This window comes from Cupressus sempervirens, chromosome 1, assembly GCF_028749045.1.
Source record: "Cupressus sempervirens isolate cs-2001-9-10 chromosome 1, ASM2874904v1, whole genome shotgun sequence".
In the NCBI taxonomy this organism is placed as follows: Eukaryota; Viridiplantae; Streptophyta; class Pinopsida; order Cupressales; family Cupressaceae; genus Cupressus; species Cupressus sempervirens.
In genome coordinates, this window is record NC_143118.1 from 474,583,514 (window position 1) to 474,598,201 (window position 14,688).

A 14,688-nucleotide genomic window follows, 5' to 3' on the forward strand; every position below is an offset into this window, starting at 1 on the left:
TCATTTAAGAGACAAAAGAGAAATCGTCCAAGATAAGAGAGAAATATGTGAGCAATGATTTATCAATAAAGTATAGTACAAACATGGTTGCAGCAGTAAACTGAGAGCATATTGGCAACAAAAGTATACAGATAGTTCGCCAAGGAGATATGAGACGAAAAAGCAGTGGTCTCTAGCAACCAATTATTAAAATGCAGAAGTAAGAGTCACTACATAAGTTGAGGGCAAGAAATTACAAGGCCGATAATATTAAAATGTTAATAAAGGAGCTGGCAACATTTTTGAAGAGTACAATTAAAATAACAATATGAAATGATAATTAGAAGATTATCTATGAAGAGTCATCGGATATAAAAGAAGGGACATGACCATTAGATGAAAACACTTGTGAATCCTATATAAAAAGAAATTGATAAAAAAAAAAAAAATGTAAGCAAGCAGCAATAGGGCAGAGAAGTGAAACACTAGAGTAAGTGTGTAGAGGAGAAGAAGAATTCAAAGAAGTGTAGAGTGAAGAATATGAAATAAAAAGGAATTTGATCATATACATTTGAGTGGATCACTTACTAGAATTGGCTACAAGTGATTGAGGGCATACTTGAGTCACCCTAACATCAGCCAGAAATAAAGGTTAATCAAATGAAGAGATAAAGAGACCCTTGGAAAAATAGTTCACGTGGTACCCGATACACCAAAATGAATTGACCAATCATTCAGATACACCAAAAGGAATTCTCAAATCATTATATTCCAATTCTAAGCAAACTTGACTGGTATTAGTTGTAGTGCACGTGATGAATAGAACGAAGGCAATTCGTTAAAGGAGAAAGGGGCATCAGGTAGATAACAGGGGAGTAATCAATAATGATTATTGGAGACTTGATTCTACTAAAGTCTGGATCGATGTAAGAACACTATCACAACAGTGACGTATCTTTATCGCATTACATCCATTGGTGACGATTCGCTAAAAACATGGTATGATTCTATTGATCTCATCAAAAAGTAAGTATTGTGTTGATTAATTTGTGTTAATTTTTCTTTGTGCAAAGTGGTAATGATTTATTATTTATATGTGTATTAACATATAATTGAAAGTTTGAATTTGTATACATGTACTTATATATGTATAATTACATTTGATGACATTTAATTTGATGTAATGATTGAGAGATCTAATATGGGAGTATAGAAGATTAAGTTACTCCTATTAATGAAAATATAAATATTACAATTATTTATGTTATTGTTAGTAATAGGAATATGTTTAATATTAAAATGAGGAAATAATATATTGAAAACATAGATTAAAATATACATATTGAATATATGTATATATTTAAATATTTATTTGATCTATATTATATTGGAAATTATATAAAGATTATTATGTTATATACATAATTAGATCATTATGAATTTTCATTTTATAAATGTAAAATTATTTTCTCACAGTTGTAGATTATTTATATAGTGAATCGTGATATTATTAATGAGAAATATAGTTATGTTGTAGGAATCCTAGCTAATGTTAAGATTCTTATGTATACTATAAAACCTACGTGCCTTGATTTTTTCTTTCGAGAATGTTACTTAAGGTAACTTTGAAAGAGAGGGAGCAGATAGATGATATGATTTGGTCAATCTTCGGTGATCTCGATCATATTGATTCAGAGGGAGTAAACCATGTTGTGATGAAACCATCAATGATCGATAAATTGTAATAGTAAAGAGGACTATAATTCATTCAACTATGTGATCTTAATGGACCTACCCCTTGTGTACAAGATATGAAAGTGCAAGTTGGAACTTAGAAAGAAGTATTCAAATTTAATGTGATGTGAAAGTGTTCAATGATATGCTAGTGGTAACTTTACATTGTGGGGAAAATAATAGGCAACGTTTCTTTCCCACTTGAAGCATCCTTAGAAAAGGAGATATTCCATGATCCTCATGGGCAGATAAGTACTTGTATCTTTTACATTTATCTATTCATTTATTTATAATTCTATACATACTATAAGGGTCATTTGCTTTGATCTTTTCCTTTATGTTTGAGGATATTCTTATAGGAAAAGAAGGTTGGTACTTAAATATGCTACCAAATTTTGTGCAGACTAAATCTAATGATAGTAGTTCCAAAGACCCTGATGATCAAGATGGATAAAGTGTGGCTCTTGATACAAGTATCTTTGATGATTGAGATTATGAGATTCTTCTACATTAAGACGGAGTATGACACTTCTTCGAAGGCCATGCTGGAGCTTAGAAGGTTGATACTCAGAGGGAGTCTAGAAATCCATGTGGGTGACTACATGATATTAATGGCCCTACTCCTATGTATATCATGAGGGAGTGATGAGTTTGACATGCATCCTTGGGAAAAGAGAGTTTCTAAGGAAGTAACAAGAGGACTTGACTTCCCAGGATTGATGTTCAGAGGGAGAAATTTTTGAGATGCAATTCTTTGTGGATGATATCGTCTCTATGAGGAGAAGTTCTAAAGAGAAAAACTTGGTATGATTCGTAATATTGAATATTGAATAAATTTTTTTTCAATTCATGTGAGTTTATGCTTCTATTTTGTTAGTTAGTAGCATCATATATGTAATGAAAGATGACGATCTTTCATGGACATATTTATTCAAAAGGTAATTATTTACAAGGTGACGATCTTGTAAATAATAGGCCTGTTACCATGGACATCTCTAGACATTGCTTCAAGCAATTAGAGATCATGAGTAACTAATGTTCATGGACATCTCTAGAAAATTGCCTCGAGCAATTAGAGATCATGAGTATCAAATTTTCATGGACATCTCTAGACATTGCTTCGAGCAATTAGAGATCATGAAATCTTATGTTATTACTATGGACATCTCTAGACATTGCTTCGGGCAATTAGAGATCATAGATAACGAACTTATGTTACCATTATGGACATCTCTAGACATTGCTTCGGGCAATTAGAGATCATGAGTAACAAATTTTCATGGACATCTTTAGACATTGCTTTGAGCGATTAGAGATCATGAAATTTTATGTTATCACTATGGACATCTCTAGACATTGCTTCGGGCGATTAGAGATCATAGGTAACATTCTCATTGTGATTACTCTAGATATTGTTTCAAATAATTAGAGATTATAATATACATTATGATAGTGTTTATAACATGGTGATTTTTGTTATCTGACTATAACTGTTTCATTGTGTGAAGATCAGATAAAGCTATCAAGTGTTCTCCTCTAAAATTCAAATGGTGTTTTAGTTCTCCCTTGCTAAAGAGGGAGTGTTAATGTTTTAGCATCAGTAGAGGTAAAATGATGCTTATCTGATCTGTGTTTATGTTTTAGATAAACTGTTATTGCTGATTCTTATATATATAATATATATTATATATGCAATATAATATGTATTATATTATGCATTATATATCTTATATATATAATATGTATATAATATATGTAATATAATATGTATTATATATATATTATGCATTATATATAATAATATAATAATATAATATTATATTACATATATGATTAATATATTAATATTATATAAATGTTAAAGATGAGTTATGCATATAGTTATTTATAACATGGTGATTAACTATAGAGACATGTCTCTTTATGTCTCTTGAAGAGACATGTCTCCTCCTCTCATATTATACATATACGAGAACCAAATCTGCATTTAGAAATTATCAATTACAATGGCAATGAAAGTACATTTGCAGAAACGATCTCAGTTACTTTAACAGTATATATATGCTCTTTTTAACATTCATAATAAGATTGATAATGTTCTATAGAAGTGATAGAAGCCTCGAGTGTTGTGTTTATGCTTTCAAAGTTTCAAGTACTCCACTTGGCATTATGAATTGTGTTATATATCATTTTTTTTTTTGTGTTCTCGTAGAACAGCATTTCAAACAAATCACCAATTTATCTTTTTTGCGAGTCTATTATGATAATTTCTAATAGCAACTTGCATTAAATTCCAGTTACTCTTAATGAAAATGATACTGACATTTTTGATTTGTGACTTTTCTTCAAATGATTGGTATTTTAAAATTTCTGTAGTACAATCCAATTACATTTAGTTGCGCTCTAAGCATTCTGTAGGAGATTTTCTTTCTTTTGATTATGATATTTTTAAGTTTTCTTTTTGCAGCTTGCTATTTTATATTTTCTTCCTTACATCTTTGGGTTGTAATTTATTTATTACTGAAAAACAATCTGAGTATTAAGACACGATGTCATTTGTATGAATAAACTTTTTTTAATAGATTTATTCCCTGTTTAATTTATTTACATTATCATCCATCATGTGGTTATGCAGTTTTACCAAAAAATCTGCTGATAGTGAAGATCCAGAACATGAAAAAACTCCTGAATCTGATACAGAAAGTAGTGATGATGAGAAACCTAATAGCTTGATCAATCTGGAAAGGAGAAGAGAGATTCGTCGGGGACTTGACCTGGCAACAACATTGGAGCGTATTGAGAAAAACTTTGTAATTACAGACCCAAGATTACCTGACAACCCTATCGTAAGTTTTATTATCAACAGAATGCTTTTCCTATTTTAAGATGATAAATAACATAAATACGACGGATGAAAAAGGAAATAAGTAGTTTTAAAAGTAAGTGAATCCTGGTTTAGAAAACAATGTAAAATGCAGCTTTAAACAGCTAAATGTTGCTATTCTTTTGGTATGCTTTCAGATTTTTGCATCAGATAGTTTCTTGGAGTTGACAGAGTATAGTCGTGAGGAAATTTTAGGAAAAAATTGTCGGTAAGTATATTTCTTCCTAGCATGTATGTCTCATTGCTCTATGTCTCCTTTTACAATTTGATAATAGTGGAAGATAAATTATTTTTAATATTTTGTTAAGCAGATTTAAAAGCAGAAAAGTTGTAATTATGTAGAAACTGTAAATTTTATTTTACACAACTGTATAAATTACAAATACTTGGAAGCTGTGAAATTACAACTATGCAAGGGAAAAATATGGCTAGCCAATTGCTACACCACTAAGAAGTTTTCACTGTCTAAGTTTGTTATTCATATTGATCATGTTCATTGATTGAAATGGTTGCAAAATTTTGATGATTCTTATGTTTGTTGTCTATTTCATCATAGAAGGAAACAATGAAGGGGAGTTTGTGAGGTAAAAGTTAAACCAAAGAGGGATAACCCCCTGTTATAGTAGAAATTGAGCTAAACTATATTATGTCCTCTTTTTATATCCTTTCTGCAATGTCCCCATTTTCGGGTTCTCTTTCTTTGTAGTCGGTGCTAATATTTTGGGTTTGTGTCAGACTAATCAAAGAGGTAGCTTAATGTCACCAATGAGCTGTAATGGTTTAGTGGAGTTGTACAATACTTTTAGATATTATTTCTGAATCTCGGTGTAGTTTTCAAGACTCTTGGAAGGAGCACCTATTTAGAGCAAGTCACTAGGTCTCGTCCAATCATAGTTGAACTACTTGCCAAAACCATAAAACTTGCCAAGGCCTTGAGATTCTTCCGCAATTCCAAAACTTGAGTTTTGGACTGATCAAGATCATCAAGTGCAACTAGGAGTTGTTGTTGAATACCATCTGAATCCATTGAATCACCTATCTAGATCTTCCTCAAGTTGTTAGGCCCTCCAAGGAACCAGGGTTCGATACCAATTGTTGGAATTAGGGAACACTGAGAGGGGGAGCATGAATTAGTGTTTTACAATTTTTAACTTTATCAATATGGTTCTCTAACCACTTAACAAATATAATGGAAAAAAAGATGCCAGACCGAAACACAAATAACCACAACACCATAACACCGAGATTTTATACATGGAAATCTGGTTAAGGGAGAGAACCATGGTGGCGATGAACCCACAAGAGGAAAATACTCTGCAGAAGTATTACAATGGGAATGCACGGGCATTCAATCACACTTCCTAGAGCTCACTGAAGCTTAGTGCCTATGAGACAATTACAATGTCACATTGATGATTAAACTACAAAACAACATCTACAAATGCCAAAATACATTTCCAATAAGTACATTACCCTGATTTTGTACACTTCATTTCTCATTGTTTTATCACACTGATTTGCTCTAATTCAGACCTCAAATCATTGTCTTGAGCACATAAAACTATGTGTAGTTGATATCCACAGTATCTAAATATTTTAAAATGACCAAAACCATTGATCTCATATATCTGCATCAAGAAATTTGATCAGCTTCATGTTGGCTCAAGAACATTTATCAAGATAATCAAATGTGAATGATCAGTTGGCTAAATTCAAATGCAAATATCAATGCAGACCAAAACAATCGATCACATGCTACCCCATTTGTCTGCTAAACATCTTAGATCGCAATTTTTTTACCAAAATTGCTCCATCAGATTCGCATAATGATCAACTACATCAGGACTATTGTTCTTCACCGTCTAACCAAAAATTGATACACAGATGCATCTAACTTGCACACCAAATATCATGGGACCACAAAAATCTGGAAAAAGGTAGTCCAGCCATTTGCCAACCTTCCTTTAGATCTGCGACGCAAGATATTAATCAAAGAACAAGAAACACAATGCGTCAAAGTTCCTGCCTAAAGTTTATATTGTTTGAAGAGGTGTAAAATTATAAAAGTTTTAAAAGAAAATGAAACAATATACAAGTAAAGTGTATGCAAAATTTTTTACATAGCACAAGAGAAAGGGGGCCACACACTTGATCACTCAGAGGGTAAGATAAGTCATGGAATTGCTACATCCTTTCATCCCCAACTCGGTATGAAACAAATGCTTGCTTGTTAAGAAGAGGGATGGAAGAAAGAAAGAAATAAAGAAAGAAACCATCTGTGCTTTTAAGATATCACTTGAATTTGGCAGAGTTAGCTGATGTATTACATGAATAAATAATAGAGTTGTTAAAATACTTATGTATTGTTTTCTATAAATAAATATACAAATATTAAAAGTTACATTTTAAAAAAAATTAAAAATTAATAATTAAAATAAATTTAAAAAAGATAGAAAATGCAAAGATAAGAGATATTTGTTTTTAAATTTATGATTACAAAACTAAGTATTTATTTTTATTAAAATTCTAATATTAATTTTTTTTTGATAAGCAAGAGGCCGAAGCCATATATCAAAATAATAACATGTACATCCCAACTCATGAGGCATTGAGAGGACGGAGTTGGGTAATAGTCCTTCAGTTTTGCCTAATTTCCATTCATGAAAATAATTCACAGATCTTATTCCAATGGCGAGAAGTTCTTCCCAACTTGATAGGAGACACCCTTGTTGATTTAAATAACCTGAAAAGATACCAAAAAAACATACAACATGCAGCTCTATATATTCTTTAAGGGTTAGAGAAATCCTAGAAACCTTATGAAGAAAAGCAGTTAGATTGAATAAAAAATACTAAAGAAGCCTTCAATCAGAAATTGAAATGCAGTAGTCCATTTAGAAATATAATAAAGAATTTCTAACCCATGAAGCGGGACATGACATAATATCATTGTATTTATTACTGAGTAACACTTCCAAAATATATTCCAGACCATAACAAAAAACCTTAAACCAAATATCGAAAGAACATTCCAGAACACAAGGATCTTAAATGAAAATAGGTAGGAAGTTTCAATCCGCCTACATGCAAACTGACGATGGTGGATCCTCCACCTCTGAGGCTTCCTCCTCCATCTGAATTGGGAATTCCAAACATTCCATATTGATCTCATTCTCGTTTTCCCAAGCTCCAACCCTTTCCTCTCCCACATATTCCTCCAACCAAATGCTGATTCCAGTCCTTTTAACATGCAAAAAGGATAGGAGAAAACAAACATTCCTCTGAGTGATTGGAAACCATTCAATCACCCTCTCTAGATCATAGGATGAAAGAGCCGGGTAGAGGGGAACGAGTTTTCTTCCATTTGGAGGGAGGTCATAATGACAGTCTACAAATCAGGAGATCCTCTCTCAAGTAAGCTAGAACTTTTTCCAGATTGCCTAAGAATTCTGGCTTAAAAAGACACCTAACCAGCATGATCAAGCTACCTTTATCTATGTCCATCATGCTAGCCATGGCTATAAACATTGTTGGGATGTTACCAAGGATTCGAGACCAGTCTGTATTCACAATGAATTCCTTACCTAAAACTCTGAAGACTGCTCGGACTACCAAAAAATGAGTATTGAGGAGGACCTCTTTGAGATGAATAGCCGAGATGGGTTCATCAAAGGCTATTTGAGAGGGAGGGCCTTTCAACTTGATGATGGTATCCATCTTGAGTCCTGCTGGAAAAATACAAAGAGGCATCTTCTTATAAATTCTCTACGAGTCCTTTCAGATCTCCATTGATGGTGTATATCCCTAGATTTTGAAGATGAATAACTAGCTGTAAACCAAACACTACAAGACAGGCCTTTCACTTCCCGACCGAGGGGAGACCAACAGACCTCAATTATTTCAGGGCCTAGATTAGAGTCAAGATAGTAAGACCTCTATGAATCACTTCATTAACTCAAAGCTAGGATGATGGAGCCTTACACCCTAAGAGATTTCTTAAACTTAAAACATTAAACAGAGTGACATACCTATCACTTTCTTCGAAATAGACTATTAACACAGATCTTTTCTACTCTGGCTATGCTCAGCCAATAATTTGCCCTAGAGCTCTTGGAGATAAACAAGTTTTTTAAATATTAACTCAAATTTTGGAATAATACTCCTCACGACCTTCATTTTAATAATTGAAAGAGATTTAGCCCTAGACTAATAGAGACTATATATCAAATTCTCATAACTTAGCTTGTTTAAATTCCCTTAGTCAATCATCTAAACTAGGCATTTGAAATGAAACGAAAGATATCATGAACTGAAAGACATGAAATATCCAAATCTAAGCAAAGAAGAATCTTACTATTTAGAGATTATCCATTTTACATATGCTGAAAGTTACATATCAGAACATTAATAGTAGATCTATACTGGAATATGATACGACTTGTCAAGTAACAAATTATAAGCTTCCTTTTCTCTTTGGTAATCATCATAATAACTCTTGTGGCCCTTCATATGTTCTTCCTAATATATCCCTTTCTTTGATCTAGTTAAAAAACCAAACCTTCTATACCCTGTCCAACTTTAGTCAATAAATTTGACAAGATAAATAAAATTCCTAAGCTCATTCCAAAACAGAATGTTGATCTGTCAGAAACCAGCCTCTAGATGCTAATCAATTTCATGGGTAGATGTAAAGTACTGAGAGAATTTAACCCGGGTCTCCTCATGAATCTTTAACCAGAGCAATGAATTGAGTTTACTTAAGATGTTTATTTTTAAAGTACTAATCGAGATTTAACCCAAAATTTATAAGAAACCTACCCTAAGTGAAAACAATGACCTGCTCAGATAAAACTTCTCATGGTTTTCTTACTTAAATAATGATAAAGTGTCAAGCATTGAGAGTTAAAGACAGTAAATAACCAAATTCAAGCAAAGAGTAACATAACTAATTAGAAATTGTCCATTCCATATATATTGAGAGTATTATAACAAAGTTTCTGTAGTAGATAGTTCCAGAAAATGATTCAACCAGCCCGTTAAATTATAAACCCTACATTTATCTCGAAGTACATCAAAACACTTCTTACAGTCCTGTGTATATATTTTCTATTATTCTGACCTAAATTTTTTATCTACTATAATTACTATCCCTATCTTCTAAAACCTAGATGCAAATTGGGGGCTGCCCAAAAATCCAAGACACTCAAAATGTACCAACTACTGCAATAGATTGGAGGAAAGCTCCAAAATTACTCCTTCATCAGTCCCTTCCTTTCCAGTTATTCAAATGAATAATGATAAAGTGTCAAGCATTGAGAGTTAAAGACAGTAAATAACCAAATTCAAGCAAAGAGTAACATAACTAATTAGAAATTGTCCATTCCATATATATTGAGAGTATTATAACAAAGTTTCTGTAGTAGATAGTTCCAGAAAATGATTCAACCAGCCCGTTAAATTATAAACCCTACATTTATCTCCCAGTACATCAAAACTCTTCTTACAGTCCTGTGTATATATTTTCTATTATTTTGACCTAAATTTTCTATCTATGATAATTACTATCCCTATCTTCTAAAACCTAGACGCAAATTGGGGCCTGCCCAAAAATCCAAAACACTCAAAATGTACCAACTACTGCAATAGATTGGAGGAAAGCTCCAAAATTACTCCTTTATCAGTCCCTTTCCTTTCCAGTTATTCAAATAAATCCCTCTGCTCATACATCATATGCAAAAGAAGTGCAACTTGTCTATTTTTCCAAAATTAATGCTCCGACATTGTAAATGTTTTACAATAAATGAACCTGATAATGCTCCAGCTTACAGAATGATTGCAGCAGTGTTGGCTTTACTCACACCATTGCCACTTAATAAACCAAAATTCTGCAAATGTCTGATGGAGGCAGCCACTAATGATGCTCTAACAACCAACAACCCATGTGGAGTCCTGGTATTCCAATGTTGGCCCAACAATCTCCCTTAACTCACAGAAGCTCCCAAACTATCGTAGGCCTCATATATATAAATGCAGCCTGTCTAGACTTCCTTGCAGCCACCAAGAGTTGATCGCAGATTCCTCAAGATGTATCGCAGCCCTTGCAAATTGCAACCGCAGCACACAAAACACTTTGGCAATCGCTCTGTTTGATACTTGTGCCCAGATATAGCAATCTAGGGCCTCCAATTTCCCCAGCACGAGTCTGTAGAAACTCACACAGGATCAGAATATAAACGCCGAGTATATCCTTCCAGCCAGTCGATCTTCTAGAATCAAATCACTTCTTAGACACGGTGATAAACAGGAAAGAAGTGAAGGCAAATTGTTTCACCTCAGTAACAATTTGCAAATGCAACTTTCAGAATTCAAATCATAATATCTTGGCTGTGGAAAGAGCAATCAGCTTCAAACTCTTATTCTTCAGCAAGGGCACAAAAGTCATCAAACTCATAAACTATTCATAAGCAACAAAAGCAAATAATCAATCGGATGATTTTCCATCAAAATGAGCTCATATTTATAACCCCCATTGGTACAAAGTTTCCCAAATGCAACTTCACTTAAAAAGCTTCCTCAACACATCATTTTATAATGTGCCATATAATATAATTTATTAATCTCTTTTTGGCTCTCAAAATTGAACTTTTCAACCATATCATAACATTATCACACACAAGGCCACCGTTTCTTGTGCCTAAGAATTAAAACTTTCCAACCGGGTTACAATGAGCTATGACACTAAGGTAGCCAAAATACAAAAGCAGCAAAAATAGCAACCTCGGCATATTAAGATGAATAATAATAATAATTCACCTGTCTTGCAAGAATGGCTAAAGAAGTATCAGAATCGAAATCTGACAACAGCAGAGTGATCTTGATGAATGAACAGGATGGGGTGACTTACTATAAATAGATACTCGCTACAAGATTTTTGGAGCCCAAACCAGAAGCCCAAATTAAAAATTGAGAGCATCACTCAACTCTGGTAACTCAGTTGAGCTCATCGAAACGAACTGTTGACTTACTATAAATAGTAAGTTCCTCAAAATTTAGCCAAAGCTCGTTGTAGGCTGTTGGAAAGCCTATAACCCCACAACTGAGACCCTCAAATCCCACTGTTAGCTCACAAGGATTGTGATGATGAATTGACTAAGCCAATTGTAGGAACCTGCTAAAAATGGGGACATTGTAGTCCTCCCTCCCTAAGATTGCTTGTATCCAATCAATCCCAGAGCAAAAATGTACACCACAATCTACCTGGATCCCAAGGGTGAAACTGTGCAATATCACTATCGCATACAATAGACTCGTAAGGCACCGAGACCCAAATAATGGATATCAATGACTAAATCATCTGAAAACTGATTGTAGGCACTGATGGAGGTAACAACCCATCAAAACTCATCCCAACTGAAACACCAACTCTGTCAACACCCAAGTCCCCAACCAACTACTCTGAGATGATGGTAACAACCATTGGCAGTTGAAACACTACCACCAACTCCAACCTTTGCTAAACCGTCCTGGGTGTGTCAATACTACAAGTGATCTAACTTACAGTTGCTAATCCCATCTGCAAGAGACGGTGCTAACCCATCCCATAATGGATGGTATGAACTAGAGCCAACACACATAGAGATGACACCAAATCCTCTATCTATGGGTCAAACGTAAAATAATGAGCACTCCTCATTGTGTAATGCCTATAAAAAGCTCCAATCTCTGTAAATGACTCATTAGTACACAATTGGGAATCAGGAGATGGCTCCAATCTTTGACTTCGAACTATTGGTTGGGTAGGATCGTGGGCAACTCTTAGTAAACCCAACCACAAGATCCCTATGGTGAAGCATTGTAGACAAAGTCTCTGCAATCTTTCCCACCGTCATCTTAATAGCACGAGAGCCTCAGATGAGAGTACACTCTGAAAATTTGTATGAATCCTCTCGCAAATCTGAACTCTCAAGTAAATACTCCATTAACGACTCAGTGCAATAGAAATTATATATGAAAGAATCAATTTGCTTCTTGCAATCCACAACTGATCCCTCTAAAAACGTGGCACAATAGGAATCACATTATAGTCCTCCATTGATGCCCTTACCTTTTCCATACCTATTGCACCCATATCCTTGATGAATGTGACTACCACATCATCACATCCCTCATCCCCAACCATAGAAGAAAACTCACCACTAACCACAATATGCAATTGAATAGGGTTTGGGGTTGGTGTCGACTTTACCCACTCCAACTCCATAGTAATCTCATCCAACCATGACTGTGACTCTTGAAGAGCCAAATGAATACCTTGAAGAGAGTCCACAGCCACCTCAAGCTCTTCGGTGAGCTTAGTCACCACCTCCTCTTTCCCCAACAATGCCTCATAACAAGTTCTATCCCACTCCATAATTGAATCCCTATTAACAACTAAGTATGAATAATTATGCTTCAAAATCCTGACAACCTCTTGAAGCACATGAATCTCTGCTAGGGAAAGAGCACTATCACTCTTCTCATCTGACATAGGAGCACCCCAGCTATATGTGGCTAACATCTGATGTATCACATCATAATGCTAAAAAATTAAAGAGATGTCACCATCACGCATGTTCAATTGACTGGCAACATGATGCCTTTGTAACCCCTGACTCCCACGTAAACTCTGTCGCACTAACTGCAGTGTAGAAAATTGAATCAGATTTTCTCACCACAAGATTTCTCACCTCATGTGTGCTAGTTCTTACACACATCTACAACTGAGATACAACTACTTTGTACCTCAATCGACACCTCTTAAGAAGCGAAAGCCCACATTGTATCACACTCCTTGCATGAATCTACTTCTCCCTCAATAGAGAGTCCCTATAAATCGTGATCCTGGGACCCATCCAAAACCTCCTTGAATACATCACCAAACAATTGGCAAGGAACACCAGTTCGATTGCAACTCATAACATCATCAAAAAAATCATCAGTGGTGTCCATATTATCTTATCCACATCTCCTAATAGAGCCTCAACTACTATCACTTGACTCTGCACACATGACTCTATGTCGGGCAACGAATAAAAAATGGAGCATAAACCAACATTCACTAAATCTTTTGTAACACCCAGATCACTAACATCACAACTAGATAGCTCCATGCTCTTCTCTATCGCACTTGAGAAAGATGTTGCCTCTCACTCAGGAGCAACACTACGACAATTGACGTACAAATCTCCAATAATAATCCCCTCTTTGAGAGTGTCTAAACAATCATTGGTAACAACTTCATCAACTGCCTCTGCACTAATTGTAGCAACAACTCTAGAATCCTCAACCTGTTGAAGCTCAATGTTTTTGTCCACCAATGGCATTGACACATCCACATATCTCTCTATGTAAAGTCCATCATAAGAACTATGGATAGGATTAGTGGATTTCGTATTGAACGCAAGTACATCTGCCTCCTGAATGCCAATCGGAGAGAACTCAAGTCTTCTTCCCTGCATCCTTAGAGCCAGTCTACCAAAAGAGGAAACCATGGTCTTTGGATCCGATAGTCTCATTGCAAATCTTTGTTGATGAAGCTTAAGTCTTTCCATACACTCCCTCAAGGCATTTGTTTTTCCACTATCTTCGACACTTCTCTGCCAACTCTTGAAACTATTGGTTCTCCTATCTCTGTCCATAACTGAAAATACAAGAGTGCTGGTCACTCCTAATAAAATAACAAATTTAAAATAATAAATATTTTCCTACCCCACATGATGGTAGGAAACTGCTCTGATACATCAAGATTTTTATGTGTGGAAACCCAAGTAAAGGAAAAATTTCATGGTGGGGATGAACCCACAAGATGAAAACACTATGTAGAAGTAATACAAAGGGAATGCACATGCATTCAGGTACATTGCCTAAAGCACATTGCTCAAAATGAGAAGGCTTATTGTCTATGAAATAATTACAATGACACAGTGATGATTGAATTGAAAAACATCTACAAATGCCAAAATACAGTTCCAATTAAGTACATTAATCTGATTTCATACACTTCATTGCTTACTACTCTATCACCATGGCATCGATGAGTGAATGATGCATCA

The 14,688-nt window shown here is 34.5% G+C and overlaps 2 protein-coding genes across 9 annotated transcripts in view; one reads left to right on the forward strand and one right to left on the reverse strand.

The window, feature by feature from the left end:
• The window catches only part of LOC149578339 (phototropin-1A-like), a 338,062-nt gene that overhangs the window by 110,710 nt on the left and 212,664 nt on the right, over positions 1–14,688 (forward strand). For all 6 annotated transcript variants that reach the window (XM_089828327.1, XM_089828331.1, XM_089828325.1 and 3 more), the window contains 2 exons: positions 4,349–4,559; positions 4,735–4,805. In XM_089828327.1, coding sequence (XP_089684453.1) covers positions 4,349–4,559; positions 4,735–4,805 — 282 coding nt within the window. The remainder of the gene's footprint in view (positions 1–4,348; positions 4,560–4,734; positions 4,806–14,688) is intronic.
• Positions 1–14,688, reverse strand: part of LOC149578340 (uncharacterized) — a 260,414-nt gene that overhangs the window by 32,580 nt on the left and 213,146 nt on the right. The gene's annotated exons all lie outside the window — the stretch shown is intronic.